The 15,742-nt window shown below is 49.9% G+C and overlaps 1 protein-coding gene across 2 annotated transcripts in view; it reads right to left on the bottom strand.

Moving 5' to 3' along the window:
- The window catches only part of MAD1L1 (mitotic arrest deficient 1 like 1), a 356,498-nt gene that overhangs the window by 336,452 nt on the left and 4,304 nt on the right, over positions 1-15,742 (bottom strand). For both annotated transcript variants that reach the window (XM_081297224.1, XM_081297225.1), the window contains exons 3-9: positions 12,909-13,049; positions 10,292-10,471; positions 7,360-7,484; positions 6,574-6,655; positions 4,571-4,701; positions 4,347-4,461; positions 2,192-2,253 (exon numbers count right to left, since the gene is read on the bottom strand). In XM_081297224.1, the coding sequence (XP_081153350.1) occupies positions 2,192-2,253; positions 4,347-4,461; positions 4,571-4,701; positions 6,574-6,655; positions 7,360-7,484; positions 10,292-10,471; positions 12,909-13,049 (836 nt within the window). The remainder of the gene's footprint in view (positions 1-2,191; positions 2,254-4,346; positions 4,462-4,570; positions 4,702-6,573; positions 6,656-7,359; positions 7,485-10,291; positions 10,472-12,908; positions 13,050-15,742) is intronic.

The raw sequence follows: 15,742 nt of genomic DNA, 5'->3' as shown, positions 1-15,742 counted from the left end.
CATCACCACATCCAGTTTAAGTGCAGAAATTATTCTCTTCTTTTTTGGTGCTGAGGATCGATCCCAACACCTCATGCATGCTAACGGCACCTTTCTAACACTGAATTGCACCCCAGGGCCCAAGCTCTAGGTGACTCTGATGAAGGGCCTCATCTAATGCAGCTGATCTGTATGCCAGACCTACAGGACAAGCATAACCATGGCGCTCAAATCACCTGAGCTCAAAGCCTGCCCCAAGAAGGTGGGTGCTCAGACAGCTGGGTGGCAGTGGGGGGGAGGGGGGGGGCAGGAATGTAAGCAAGTAGCACAGAGGCTTCCAAGATACCAGGCCCCCACAACAGCCCAAAGAGAACCAGGCACAACACATGAAGCAGGAGAAAGACCTGCCCTTCACAGATGTCCCCCAGCAAGGAAACCTCAGGAGCCCAAGGGTCCACCACAGTAAGGATGGCACCCCTCTGCCTTCCAAAAGGACAGTAATACCTTGAGGCATGTCCTAAGGATGTGATTTGGCTCTACTTCACAAGCACTGAGTGGGAAAAGTACTGTGCTCATTTTCAGCCATGATAAGAGGGGCCTAGAGTGGTGTGGCCCCTGGTAAGGGTCTCACTAGCTAAGGGGCAAAGGTCAGATCCACTTGCCCTAGATGGGGACACACAGTGCCCGCAGTGCCCACTCCTTCTTCCTGCCCAGCCCCAGGATGGCAACAGGCACCACCGCCACGGACTTGGGACAGCAGGAAGAACAACACACATAGCATGTGGCCTCCCAAGAACCAGCCCGCCCTCATGCCAGCCACAAAACAGGGTCCCCAGACAGAAGGGATGGGTCCAAATGGTTCAAGGAACAGCTGGACATTCCAACCTGGACAGAGAAGTTGGTGCCATTCTGGTCAGAATGGCAGCCAGCCACATCAGTTCCACGTATCTGACTGATGCTAGAAGCTGCTGGCAGACCTCTCCAACAGAGCCAATCAGGCACAAGGGGCTTCTTATCTCCCTTACAAGAAATGTAAGAAATGGAGATGTGTCGGGTGATCAGAGAAGCTCCAAGACCCATTTGGATACCTAGCAAGTTCAGAGAACAGGAGGAAACAGACAGCATCAGCCCTGCTGGGCCAGCTCTCCATGAGCCCAGATTCTGCAGGTGGAGTTCAAGAGGAAACAGCAGCCTGGTCTGTCCTCTGTGACTTCTCAAGACAAAAAGAAAATCAAGAGGCATTGTCAAGGAACAGAACTGAAGCCAACATTGCCAATCAGAAGGTGGCAGATTCCAGAGCCAGCAGTCGATGTATAATTATAGCAAAGGACAGCTCAGTAAGTCTCAATCCTCACTTTCCCAGAGCAGCAGGAAAGACACCAGGAAACTGCAAGTTTTACAATCCCCTGAGCAAATAAAACAAAAGGCTCCTTAAACTTCACAGGCCTGTGTTCTGGGATCCAATGACTCATTCAAAAGGATCAATCCACACTCTCCCTGAGACTTAGAGCACATCGGGAACTGAGAAGGGGGAGCTGGACCAAGGCTGGGAAGCAATCAATCTGCAGAGGGCCACAGCAGCTAACAGGCAGAGGACCACAAAGCCAGTGCTGTATCAGATGAGCAGTGGTACCCAGAAAGACGGGACAGAAGACAGATGGGACTGGTAACAGGAACAGCTCTGCCCTTTGTATGTGTCAGAACATGATGTCCAGCAGCTCCAACATGCAGCCCATTCTGAATCCCTCCACCCACCCACTGGCAATGAGCTTGGCACAGACAAGTTACAGAGGCTGCTCCAGGGGCCCGAATAGGACAACATCCACTATCATGGCTTAACCCTAAATCCAGTTCATCCCCAACCTCTCAGGTTATAATCACACAAAAGAAATTATTTCTCCCAAAGCAATTACTTCCTGGGCATGTACAGAGTCCGCTAACAAAGTCTGACAATGCAAGGCGATTAGACAGCTGCCCCTGCTCTGCTCAAGGACATCTGGTTTTCAATGAAGGCATTACTGAGACTTAGACAGGAAGAGTCCATCAGTCCCCTTTCCCTCCCACTGTGAAATGCCTCACTAAACACAGGCAGGGTGAGTCCAAAGCTCCTACCCCTACCTGGAAAGGACTCTGAACAAAGAGGCAGGGCTGCCTTGTCAATATAGAAGCCAACTACACAGAGAGGTAGGGATGGGGGACAGCGCCCACCTACCTGAGGTCCAAGCCCATGGTGTGATCCAGATTCTCCCAGCTTTGCAGCTTTGCCAGCAGCCTCTGAAAAACAGGTATAGGCAGGTCTCCTATCACCATGTGTCAGACAACTGGCACAAAAACACTATGACACAGACACTAAGCCCCCAATCTTAGGGAAGGATCTGCCCTTATCTCTGAGCTCAGATGTGTGGCTGCTCCAAGGATGCACCAAAGCAATCAGGCTATTATTCCCAGCTGCTGAAGCTATGCGGCACACAGCTCATTTCTTCCTGGACCTGTATATCCAAGTGTGAATCCAGCAAGCTACAAGGAACATGAGGGTGCAAAGGTTTTGCAGTCTCTTGTGCCCAGAGTGCAGATCTGGGCAGCTGAACCCTAAGGACTCACCTCTCCCCTCTCCCAAGTACCTCTCAGGATGCCAAGCCCCAGACAGATGGACTCAGTCTAACAGACAAATTTTCCCCAATGCTATGGCAGACTAGGACCAGCAAGCCCCATGAGAATGGGCCTGTTCAATGCTGGCCCAAAGCCCAGAAAGTTGCCCTTCTAGAATTGAAGCAATTGAAGGAAGGACCACTTGGATTTGACCTCCTGTCACGTCCTCCCATAACCAGCTGAGTGCTACTACAAACCATTCATTCGAGTATTTCCAGATCTCCTCTATGTACCAAGCACATGCTTGGTTATTAACTTTCCTACAGCCAGTGCTGGTCAAGTTACTATGCACCAGGCCCTGCTCTGAACACTTGACATGAGGCAGACACTGTCACTATTCCTCACTCTGCAGATGAAGAGACAAACAGGTTAAAGAACTGGCCCAGAGTCAAAGAGCCAGCAAGCATCCACAGCAGGACTTCAAACTACAAGCAATGTAATTCTAAACCTCCAAATCTTAAAACAATTTTAAATATAACTATGTCCAGAGAAAAAAAGAGAAGAGCAGTTGGCTGACAGTCATCTTTCCAATACACTCCTACAGAAGCTACCTCTGAGGAGGAGCCGCCCTGGAAGGCCCCACTGATGGCAAACAGCCGCAGCAGCTGCTCAGAGGGCTCTGTGGCCCCAAATGGCTCTGAGCTGTCTTGAAGCTCCAAAAAGGGACAAAGAGTGCTCCCCAGGTCAGGAAGTGGCCAGTGTAATTCAGGGCGGCCAAAGATGATTAAGATGGTTGGAACAGTGGCGTGGAGCATGTCAGACAAACCAGGGTAGAACAGCAACAGAATGACTGAGGAGAAGCAGTAAAAAGGACAAAAACTCCAGGCAGGAGCCAGGAATCCTCAGCTCTGGTCCAAACTCACTGGACACTGACCCTCCATTTCCTCCTCCAACCACAAGGTGACTTTCCAATACTGTACAGCAATGGCATTTTCCCACACAGCGTCACTGGTAAGTTACAATGACAGATCAGAAGAAAACACCCGGGCTGGGGATGTGGCTCAAGCGGTAGTGTGCTCGCCTGGCATGCATGTGGCCCGGGTTCCATCCTCAGCACCACATACAAATAAAGATGTTGTGTCCGCCGAAAACTAAACAATAAATATTAAAAAAAAAAAAAAAGAAGAAAACACCCAGCATGGCTCTCCATCATGTCCTCACATCTAGGCACCATGTGCCATTTCCTTGCTGGCACACCCTCTGTGCCAGTCCTCTATAGCCCTGAGTTAAACTGCATAAACTCAGTGGCTTCAACACAGTTTCCTACAATACTTAAGCCCAAAATCCCACTTAGTTCTCACTGAGCTAAAATTCAGGTGTGGGCCAGCTGCATTCCTTCTAGGGGCTCCCAAGAGAATCCATCTATTGTCTTTTCCAGCTTCTAGGGCTGCCCACACCTGCTGCCTTTACCCTCACATATGGCAATGGCAGGCAGGTCTTCCTCTCCTACTTCCTTGAGACCATGCAGCCCACCTGACAACCAGGATCCTCCCCCACTGCAGGCCAGGTGATTAGCAGATTCAACCTTGTCACATGCATTCATAGGTTCTGGGATTAGGACATGGACCCCTTGAGGGCCATTGTTCTTCCTACCACACTGCCATGACAATAAGTACATTACAGGTAACCAGCTATTGCACAAGATGAAAATGGCCAGAGTCCTCTGGAGAGGGCTAAGGACAGTCCCATAGGCACGGCTTGCCCACTTGAACCCTTACCTCCTTCTCCAGTTCTAAGTCAACCAGAGTTTCCTGCATCTTCTCCTGGCGGCCCAGCCTCCTCTGAAGTCCCTCCAGCTCCTCTGTGAGCAGCCCATTGGTCTCCCTCATCTCCCTGCAAGGCCAGAAACTGTCACTCCCACAGCCACATATACAGGGGACAAACCCACCCCATGAACCCCAGTCGCATCTGGAAGCGGCTAGGCCTCATCCCAGCTCCTCACCGCAGGTGTGCATTGTCCTCCCGCAGCCGCTTTAGCTCCCGCTCCATCCTGGGAAGCCGCAGCAGCTCAGACTTCATGCTCCGCACCACGGCAGCATCCTGCTCCTGCAGGCACAGCTTCTGCTCCAGGTCCTGACGGAGGCAGGCAGAGAGGAAGAAAGTAAAGAAGAGCAGCCAGGGGACACCTAGGAAACACAAGTCTCAGCTAAGTGAGAAGCCAGTCTGAAAAGGCACATGTGGTGGCTTCCGCCTGCAGGACACTCTGGAGAGAGGAGAAGGATGGGGCAGTGAGACAGCAGTGGCCCTCAGGGGGAGGAGGAAAAGCAAGTGGTGCTCGGAGGGCTGCATGACACTACAATGGGGGACACACGTCAGGGTGCATCTGTTCAGAATGTGGCCCCCAAGGGTGAACTCCAGTGTAGCCTGTGGACTAGGTGATGAGGAGTCAATGCGGCTTAGTCAACTGTGGCAATGATCCACTTTGAAGCGGGTGCTAACTGTGGGGAGATGATGGTGGGAGACAAGGGGTCTGGAAATCCTCTGTATATTCTCTTCCATTTGGCTGTGAACCTAAAACTTTTCTGAAAAATAAAGTCTACTCATAGGAACCACAAAGTTCCTCTGCGAAGCTGTCCCAGTACCAGAACCTCGGCAATCTCCCTGGATTAGGCCCCAACCCCAGATCCCTCCTGAGATTGCACCTGATGTGACTCTGGCTGTGTCCTCTTCAGCCACCTCTAGCCCTGCCCACTTGTGCCAGCATCCATCCATCTGGTTCCTCCCAGACTGATTTATCCAGAAGGAACCACTGGCACACCTGGACCAAAGACACTCAGCAAGGACATAACATTCTCATTACTGAAGTCACTTCTGCACCAGCAGCACTCCTGCAGCAACTGAGTCCATTTCAACTGCAAGAACAGACTTCTTTGCAACATCTGTCACCTTAGGACTCAACAGAAGCACACTGGCATTTAGTGACAATCACCAAACAGGCTGAGTACAAAACTATATCCAAATTGGTCTATCAATAAGTGCCACTAAAGCCAAGCACAGCAGTGCATGCCTATAATCCCAGCCGCTCAAGAGGCTGAGGCAGGATGACTGCAAGTTCAAAGCCAGCCTCAGCAATTTAGTGAGGTGCTAAGCAACTCAGTAAGACCTGTCTCTAAATAAAATACAAAATAGGGCAGGGGATGTGGCTCAGTGGTCAAGTGCCTGAGTTCAATCCCTCCTACCCCGCAAAACAAAAACAAAAAAAATAATAATAAATGGCACAGAGTCCAGCTCTGTAAGGGGCTAAGTCAAGTGGCAGAGGCAGAGTGACACAGAATACAAATCAGGCAAGCAAAGACTGAGAGGTGGGCTAAGGGTCATAGAGGGAAGGACAAGGTTCAGGAGAAGCTAACCAAGAAGGCGAGTTGTGGGGGGGCAAGTGGGGGTGCCAAGCAGGCTGGCAGTCAAGGAGAGCAGGAGCAAAGCGCACAACCTGCCCAAGCAGGCACAGTGGGAAGCTGTAGGGAGCCATGGCCACGGGTCTCCTGAAGGGCCTGGTTGTTACTCCAAAGGCAACAAGAGGCCATGGAAGGAATCTCAAGGCATCATCTTTCTGGCAACACCCTCCACAGTGAAACATGTGGCCTGAGCTCCCATCAGATGGACCTGGCTTGGGGACCCATTTCAGTGACTCTCCAGTATGTGACTATGGGCAGGGTTTCAACTTTTGTAGGTCTACTTTGTACCATCTCCAATGTCACTTTTTTCCTTGTGTTTCTAGTGGGCCTTTCTTCACTAGGACACAAGCTTCCTGGGAGCAGAAATGGTTATTTCGCTCACCCTGGCCTCCTGGCAGCCAGCACAGTACCTAGAAGATGGGACAGTGGCTAACATCCACTGAGGGCACCTTCAGCTCAGAAAGGCCTGCAAATAGTGGGTGGCAGAAGGGCTAAGACCACCCCTGAGATGCCTGCAGGACACACACAAGGTTGACACAGAGCAACCCACCTTAATCTTCTGTTCTTGGTCTGTTCTTGCTTCTTGGCTAGCCTGAAGTTCCTGAATTTTCTGATTAGCTTCCTGACATTTCCTGTTCAGAGAAGAATGCATGACATGAAGGAACACCTTAAGAATACTCTCAGCCTAAGCTCCTGGCACAGACAAGGCCACTACAAGGGTACACCCAGGTCCTGGAGTAGCCCCTGCAGTGGCTCTCATCTGGATGGTGCCGTGGATGAACATCGGCCACCGACAGCACCCCACAGTTCTCCACACACTGCTCACCCTCCACCAGTGATCACCAGACCTGATGCAACCACAGAAAGGACCCACTCAGACCTGATCACCCCTCTCCCCAAGAAGCAAAAAATTCAGATTACAGCTGGTAAGGGAAGGGTCAACTCCTCAGGAGAGAACCCAAAGCCTCCTGACCACACCATCCTCCAGATTTTCCCACATCTATCTTGCTTACCATGTCCCCCAAACCTAAAATGTCCTTTCCCATCCACAGCCCACACAAACCCAAGGGACATCTTGCATGTTCTTCAAAACCTAGCTCAGCATAAGATCTTCTCTGGAAGCCTGCTCTGAAAAGGTGTGCCACCCTGAGAAGGAGGAGCTGCTGCCCTCATCCTGGCTCAAAAACATTTAAAACACCCCCTATCCTAGCACTCAGAATCCCAGTTTCAGAGGCCTTGTGTCAGTCCCTCCTGCAGCCTGCGGTGAGAAAAGCATCCAGGGCCTGGCACAGACACAGAGGCAAAGCCCCGCATCCCCAAGCTCCTTTCCCCTCACCTGAGCTGCAGGTCAAGCTGCTCCTTCAGCTCCTGCTTCTCAGACTCCAAGCGCTTCACCTGCACCTCCTGGTCCATCAAACTCCATTGCAGCTCTGAGACACGACCCTTTAACACATTGATGGTCTGAAAGGAGAGGGGATTCCAGGTGGCTCATGGATGCAAACGTAACTTCCCGGCAAGTTACAGTGAAAGGAAGAGCCATCACTTCCTGCCTGTTACCATGGGGTGGGAACAGAGCCCATCCCTGGGGAGCCTACACCTGGGTAAATGAGACAGACACTCTCAGAAGTATTGCAGGCCAGAACCCTGGGTCATAGTCCCCATAAGCTGACAGACAGATCTGGGTTACAACCAGGCCCTCGAGGAAAGCTAGTCCTGGGATTCCCAGAGCAAAGCTGCCACTAGCCAGAATGGGCCTAGCCTCTCAGGCCTGGTGGCCTCTATACCCATTACCCTAGGCCCACTGTGTCCCTACACCATGCATCCACCTTAGCCTCCCTCCACTCTTTGGCTCTCATTATGCTCTCAACCCAGAATTCTTCCTCTAACCATCCTCACACCACAATTCCAACCATCAGTAAGGATGCAGCACTCCCAGGCCAGCAAGCTGGTTTAGAACCAGCTGGGTTGGCTACAGTACTCAGAAAGAGACAATCCCAGAGCAAAACCAGCAGGGCCCATCCAGCAGCCTCCAGGAGGGACAAGTCCACCTGACACCACAGAATAAGCATGTGAAGGAACCACCACTCTTTGCTCTGACATCACCTCATCCACCACCAACCCCTTCCTGAGGGAAAGAGCATGCTGGTCAAGCCAACACAAAAAAACCAGCCCTGTTCCTTGTCATGCAAACTAACACAGCCTAAATTCCACCCTAGGGAGCCCACACAGAGGGCAAGACGGTGGGTCCAGCAACCTCACCACAGTAAGTCACACTGGGTAGAACTGTAGGGGGCAAGGGGCCTCCAGAGGTGGCATCCTCTGCAGAGAAGCCACAGCACTCCTTTCTTTTTCCTGAGAACTGTACCCAACCCAGGACCCAGGGAAACACACTGGTGCTATTCAAAGCATGACCCTCTAGGGGACACACATGGGGCACCCCATACTCAACAATCTGTATGGTTCACTTTATCACAAGAGTGAGCACCACAGAGGGACTCAAAAAACAACAGAGGTGCCAGGCATGGTGGCTCACGCCTATAATCAGAGCAACTCAGGAAGCTGAGACAGAAGGATCAAAAGTTCAAGGCCAGCCTCAGCAATTTAGCAAGGCCCTAAACAAGTGAGACCCAGTCTCAAAATAAAAAATAAAAAGAGCTAGGGATGCCCTAAGGTTAAACCCCCATACCAAAAAAAGAAAGAAAAAGAAAAAAGAAATGGAGATATTAAAAACACATCCACTGGGCTGGGGTTGTGGGTCCGTTGTAGAGTGCTTGCCTAGCATGTGTGAGGCACTGGGTTTGATTCTTAGCACCACATATAAATAAAATAAAGATCCATCAACAACTAAATATATATATTTAAATATATATTTTTTAAACACACACACACACACACACACACACACACATCCATCAATGGCCTGCTGAGTTCAGTAAACACGCACTGAGCACTAAGCACTACACCAGAGCCAGCCTGCCCTGATGGAGGACAAACATCCTGGGGAAAGTCAGACCATCAGAAAGTAAACAGATGAAACGGAGAACTTCAGAGTGGCAAGTAACATAAACTGGGGCACTATGATAGGAGAATGCAGTCAACGGGGAAGACCTATGACTTTGAACTGAGTGATGAGAGAGGGCTTCTCTGAAGACATGGCCCCACTCAGGACCACCTCTTCTACCCTTCACTGAAGTATATGTATAGCTTCCTTTGGCCACAGAACAGCGACACGGCCCAAAACGCAGATCCCAGGGCCCACAGAGAGCCCACTTCTCCGGAAGCAGGAGCCAGCTTCTCTGGAAGCTGATCACGCCTCCTCTCCTGCCAACACTCACTTCAGAAGACTGATGTGGGAACAACCTTAACATGCTCCCCAGTGCTGCCAAGGCAAAAATAACCTGCAGCCCGCTCCTGAGGATCTATCAAGTGGAGAAAGCCACACGGAGACAGAATACCAATGATGCGACACGGTGTCCCCCCCCTCAGGCGGTTCTCATCTGTTTCCTCTCGGCACCTGTGATCTTGAACACCACAAAAGAGGGACAAGGAAGGTCAGAGGAGTCCAGTACCCACCAGCACTAACGTTCAGGCTGTCTCTACAACATACATAGCTGTCCCTGAGACTACAGTTCATATACATCCTGGTTCAAAGGCAGTCTCTGATGCTGAGAGATGCTAAAAGACTTTGCTGATAATCAAAGAAATGCAAATCCAGAGGCACCTACTTACATCTTCTGGAAAAAAAGAAAAAAGTATTTCCAGAACATACCACCATCTACGAACAGGGAAAGCTATAGCAATACTAGATACTCTGTGGTGGTTATCAACACAACCCAGCAACTAGCAACAACCACCACAGAGCTGTGACTGGGTCTGCCACCCTATTCCTCGGGTCTGTCCAAACAAAACATAACAGAAATAAACAGAGTGCATGCACAAAACTGCGTGTCAGGGGGCTATCAGGGCAAACACAAGGAAACCAAACACTGGAAAAAGGACAAAAATGGATTAGCCAACCACTAAAATTCATATTTACAAAGAACAAAAAAAGGGCTCCACTTACTAATTGAAAATCACAGAATGGAAAATTAATTTATTTACTCTGATTATGACCATGCAAAAACTGCAGGTGCACATGTGAGGAGCATAGTTTAAAGGATGCCTCTTTGCTACTAGGTGAAGTTGGGAGGTCACTTGTTCTTTTCCCTTGGAAAATGGCTGAAGGCAAGAAAGCAAACCCCAGGGCCTGCAGGCAGGCCCGTGCTTACCTCGCTGGCTGTGGCCAGGCCATCCTCCTTTTCCCGCAGCTGCTGGCTGGCAGCGTCCAGGCTCTGTTTGCACAGCTTATGGCGCTCCAGTTGCTCTTGCATCTTCTCCTCAGCCTCAGCCTCCCGCTCCTGAAGCTGCCGAATACGCGCCAGGAGCTCCTGGTTGCGGTCAACCTCACGCTATGGAGAAGGAAGATCATGGCCAGAGAGAGTTGAAATCCCAAAGGAGTATCAGGACAAGGACACTCCAGTCCCGACTTAGGCCATTCAGGCCCACAGAATAGCCAGACAGAACCATCAGCCAAGTCCCCAGCAAAACCAGGTGAAAACCTGGGACTGGGATGGCAGTGCCAGTGCTTCTGCCACAGTAGCATAACAGTTCCCACTGAAAGAAACCAGGGCCCTTGGAGGGCACTCAGCATGGATGACACCACACACTCATTAAACTGACTACTCAGTGATGAGCAGGGATGAGATGGAGCATGGAAAATGTAAAATTCAGAATCGACCTTGAAAAAAAGCTGAGCTTTTGCAGCACCAGCAGATCTTGTCGAACTGCACTCAGGCCATCATTAAAATGAGTCTGCACTTCCCAACGAGCCAATGACTGGAGCAGGGACAGGTGGAAGTCAGCCTGCAAACGGAACCATTTACAGGGGAGCTAGATCTGCCACAAGTATATCTGGTCACACGGCCCTTCAAAGACACCACACATCATTACCCTCAGGGAGGCCATGTTGCCTATGCTGGTGAGGAAGGGACAGAACTAGGACACATGCCACTGTGACAACTCATGAGGTCCTGAAGGGTTCACCTTCAGACCCTAAAAAAGGACCAGATAGTAGGAACGAGATCCCAAGAAGAAAGATGGTGATGCCACCCACCCAGCACCCTGCCTTCTAGCTCAACCAGCCTGATTCAGCAGGAAGCTGCCAGCACCAGCTCCCTCCTAGGACTACCAGGAACTTCCCCCAGGTCCTACTCAGAGTAAACGCTTATGCCACCCTTTCCTAGGACATTCCAGCCCAAAAAGCACACACATAGGTTTAATAAAAGCACACACATAGGGCTGAAGCTTTATGGAAAGAAGGCCAATCTCCACCACAAGGGGACTCAAGGGGATGCAACTTCAAGTGCAGCCTCTAAAATAGCCAGGGGACCCTTTTGCAAGGCAGAACAAGAATCTTCCATTAGGGGACTTGGAGGTATAGCTCAGTGGTAGAGCACATGAGTTCTACATGGGCCTGATCCCAGCCCCCAAAAATAAAGAAACTGCTCTGTCAACCCAGGGCCCTCCCACACATCACTACTGCACTGCCAGTCAAACACAGATGAGGAGCCCAGGTAGGCTTTCAGACCCTAGGTCTTACCACCTAGTCAATATTTTCAGGAAGAGGAGTGCCTGTCTTCCACACCCACCTACCAGCAACCTGGCAGCCCCTGAAAAAACAATATAGAAGCCAAGACTCCAGAGACAATCTGAAAACGACTAATTTCCATGGCTCCCGGGGCCCCTCAGCATGTCTGTGGTCATGAAAAGCTTCTCAAGTTCCCAAGTTTGTCACTCTGTGCCCCTGAGCTTTAACAGACCCTGCTGCAACTCCTCACTCAAATGCTCTTAGGTACTCACAAGGCACCACCAACTGTGCCAGACATTGGAGATCCAGGGCAGGCACACAGGCCCTACCTTCAAGGCATTTTGCCCAGAGAAACTCCAATAGTTCCAGGGCCCATCCTTCTGCCTGAGAGCCAGGACCATTTCCATTAGCACTGCATATTCATACAGTCCAAGGGCCCCTGGTATTGTCTGTCCACTCAACAAATGGCACTTCAAAGTCTTGGCTCATGAGCCCAGACAGCACACCAAGGCAGGAATCTACATTCCTGGCTCTAACAGTCCAATTTGCATTACACCCTGGAGGAGATCTACACAGGGACAGGAAACTGTGAGCACATGTATACACGGCAAGTGGGGGCCAGAAAAGAAAGGGAGGAAGGCCTGAGAGATTCCCTGGTCTGTGGCACTGGCTGAATCTTGGCAGCCTTTCCACAACTGATCAGCACTTAGTGAAAACCTGGCAAAGGACTGTTAATCAAAGCGATGCCGACAGAAGGTTCCTGGACTGAGCCTTCCTGGAGTTGCAAGGCTGCACTTTCCTGCTGTCCTGGGAAGCCAAGAGCAAGCATAGCAGTGAGAGTAGGGCACTTTCCTGAGGTCCTACAACCACCCTGGTGAGACAATTCATGCAACTCAGTAATGTTCTAAGCCTGTCACCCCTGCACCACTTGGTAGATCTGCCAGATCTGCATTCCAATTTCTCCAGAGAACAGAGGAAACCAAGACACCTAGCAGATTTGTTGGCACTGTGGCCTCACTGAGCAGTAAACACAGCCAGAGAATCCCCACTTTGTGGCTGTCCCCATATCAAGCCACCCTTCTCCAGCACAGCTAACATGGACCCACCATAGGTATCCTCAGAGGAACAACCTGGCAATCCCCATGCAGAGTGCCTCAGTTTGCCCTGACTGATTCCTGACTTCTTACAGCCTGGTAAGCATGCACCCAGCCTATTGTCCCCAGAGGCTGATTGGACAAACCCTGCCCACCTGGACCCACCTCGTAGTTCCTGGCGCTGGTGTTGGCTGCCCGCTCCAGCTCCACTCGAGCCCTCTTGTGACTCAGCTCCATCTGCATCTTCTCCCGCTCCACCTGGATGAGGTAGGACTTCGAACGGATCTGTTCTGCTCTTTCCTCCAACTGAGAAGGTCGTACCCAAAGAGAAAGAAAATCCTCAGCAGCCACGTCAAACAAGGCAAGTTGCTCAGCTCAACACACCCCAAGTGCCACTCCAGCAAGGTCTTGGTCCCCAGGTGGGAAGTGGGTGAGAGGCAACAAGCAAGGAAAGATTAAGAGAATCAGAAGGAGACACATTTTAAGATGACAGTGGGTGAGCTTGTTCTAGGAAAGAAGGTGTGTTCATTTTCTATAGCTGTATAATAAACTGCCACAAACTTGACAGCTAAAAACACCACTCATTAACAGGTGGTGGGCTTTGCAGATCAGAAGTGCAGACATATGGCTGGGTTCTCTGATCAAGGTCTCTTAAGACTAAAATTAAGGCAGTTGGCAGGAACCCCTAGCTAGCCCACCAGTGAAAGACAAGATCCACTTCTCAGCTGTCAGTACCTGGAAGCTGCCCACCCCCCTCACCACATGCCCTACTCCCTCCCCTACTGAGTCCAACTCTTCTGACTCTAACATCTGGACTCAATCTTTTTAAGGGGCTCATGTGATTAGATCAGAAACCCAGGGAACCTCCCCAACTTAAGGTCCACTAATTGATTGGCAACGTTAATTAGATCTTCGAAATCCCACTGCAACAACACCAAGTTAGCATTCAATTGAGTAACCAGAAGGTCAGAGTCTACGATGGGGCCAGAATTTGGGGGCTACTTTAGAAGTAGGCCCACAAGAGATAAGTACTTGCAGGTGATTCAAGCCTCAAAGGGCCCCAGAGGACACGCCCACAGTCTCTCAGAGTCACTGTTTTCACTGGGACCAAAGCCTTGCTGCCTGGTACCTCCCAAACATTTAACCTACACAGACCCTTGAGCTGAATCAGAATCACTTCTAGACACATTCTCAGGAGGCTCACATACACATTAAAGTCTGTAAACCACTGGGCTAGCATGGTCCCCTACAGGGGCAAACTTGCCCCAGGGGACACTTAGCACTGTCTGGAGACACTTCTGATTATTACAGAATGGAAATAGTAGTGCTGCTGCCCACGGATACACAAGGGCAGAAGCCCAGGATTGTTGCTAAACATCTGACAGTGCCCAGGAAAGTTCTGCAAAAAAAAAAGTGCCCAGCCCCATGCCAACAGTGCCCACAGGGTGAGGGTCCTGGCTAAAGCAATGCTCCTCCCCTGGCCCTCCCACCTGGGTTCTTTCTTTATTCTCATTACATTTCACCTCATTGTAACTCTGACCTGTTGATATTTGGAGGTTCCTAATCCCATTCTTCATACTCACTAGCCTTCTCATTCTTAACTCTGTCTCAGAAAGTCAGAATCTCTTCATCTATAGGGATGTCACCACACAGGGACCAAGGGCACCATACTTGCCCGCCGGCTATGTGTCAAGAACAACTTAAAACTTTCCTTTGTGTTTAAACAACACTGAGGTTTTTTAATACACTCCCAACTAAATACTTCCAACTAAAACAAGGGCTAAAAAGAGGGGCAGGCACCTGGCAGACAAGACACCCCATCTATCTTTGCCTCCAAATTCCCCAGATTGTCCTCAGGTCCCTCACCTACAACTCAGGGAGCCTTGAAAGGAAGAAAAAGAACCATGACTGGCATCCAGGGCAGGACATGACCAGAGTCAGGTCCCAGACAGGTCTGTAATCATGATTCCTACCCACCTTACTTGGGTACAGACTGATCATTGATCCCTACCTGAGGAAGTCTGTAACAGTAAACAATGGGGACCTCCAAGGTCCAATTCTGATTAAAGAATCCCATGATTTTCCTTTTTTTTTTTTTTTTTTTTTTTGGTGATGCTGGGGATTGAACCCAGGACCTTGAGCATGTGAGGCAAGCATTCTACCAACTGAACTGAGCTATATCCCCAGCTCCCATGGATTTTTTTTTTTTTTTTTTTTTTTGGTATCTGGGATTACTGAACTCAGAGGCACTCAGGCACTGAGCCACCTCTCCAGCCCTATTTTGTATTTTATTTAGAGACAGGATCTCACTGAGTTGCTAAGCGCCTTGCCATCGTGAAGCTGGCTTTGAACTCACGGTCCTCCTATCTCAGCCTCCTGAGCCACTGGGATTACAGGCGTGCACCTCGATATCTGGCATACATTTTCCCATGGATTTTGACAAGCTAAATTTCCCAGACATTTGCATCAATAACATTATGCCACTTTTTAAAATCATAGCATTTTTTAAGACCAAAGTTACCAATTTATTTTGCCAGAAATCAAAGATAATAACCACCTATTAACACTGCCTCTTCATAACAGTGGTGGTACACACCTATAATCCCAGTGACTCAGGAGGTTGAGATAAGAGAACCTCCAAGTTCAAGGCCAGCCTCATCAACTTAGTGAGACCTTGTCTCAAAATTTAAAAAAGGGGGGGGGAGGGGAGGGAAGCCTGGAGGGGGCTAGATGTGCTCAGTGAGAGAGTGCCCCCTGAGTTCAATTCCCAGGTTACAAAAAATATATTTTTTTTTTTAACCACAAAAAGTATAATAGGTCTAATCTCAGAATAATGACCCAAGAAATGGCAGTGTGCAACTCAGTGCTCTAACTAACAGTAATTCCATCACTGAATAAACCACACAAACACCATCCTTTTTGCCAATCAGTACATGAGCCTTACCTGGTTCAGTTGACATGGGTCACAGCACATGCAGGGTGGACAAGAGAAAGATAGA

The sequence above is a fragment of the Spermophilus citellus genome (assembly GCF_964194105.1).
Source record: "Spermophilus citellus genome assembly, chromosome: 6".
NCBI lineage: Eukaryota > Metazoa > Chordata > Mammalia > Rodentia > Sciuridae > Spermophilus > Spermophilus citellus.
This window is presented reverse-complemented; position numbering and strand designations above follow the sequence as displayed.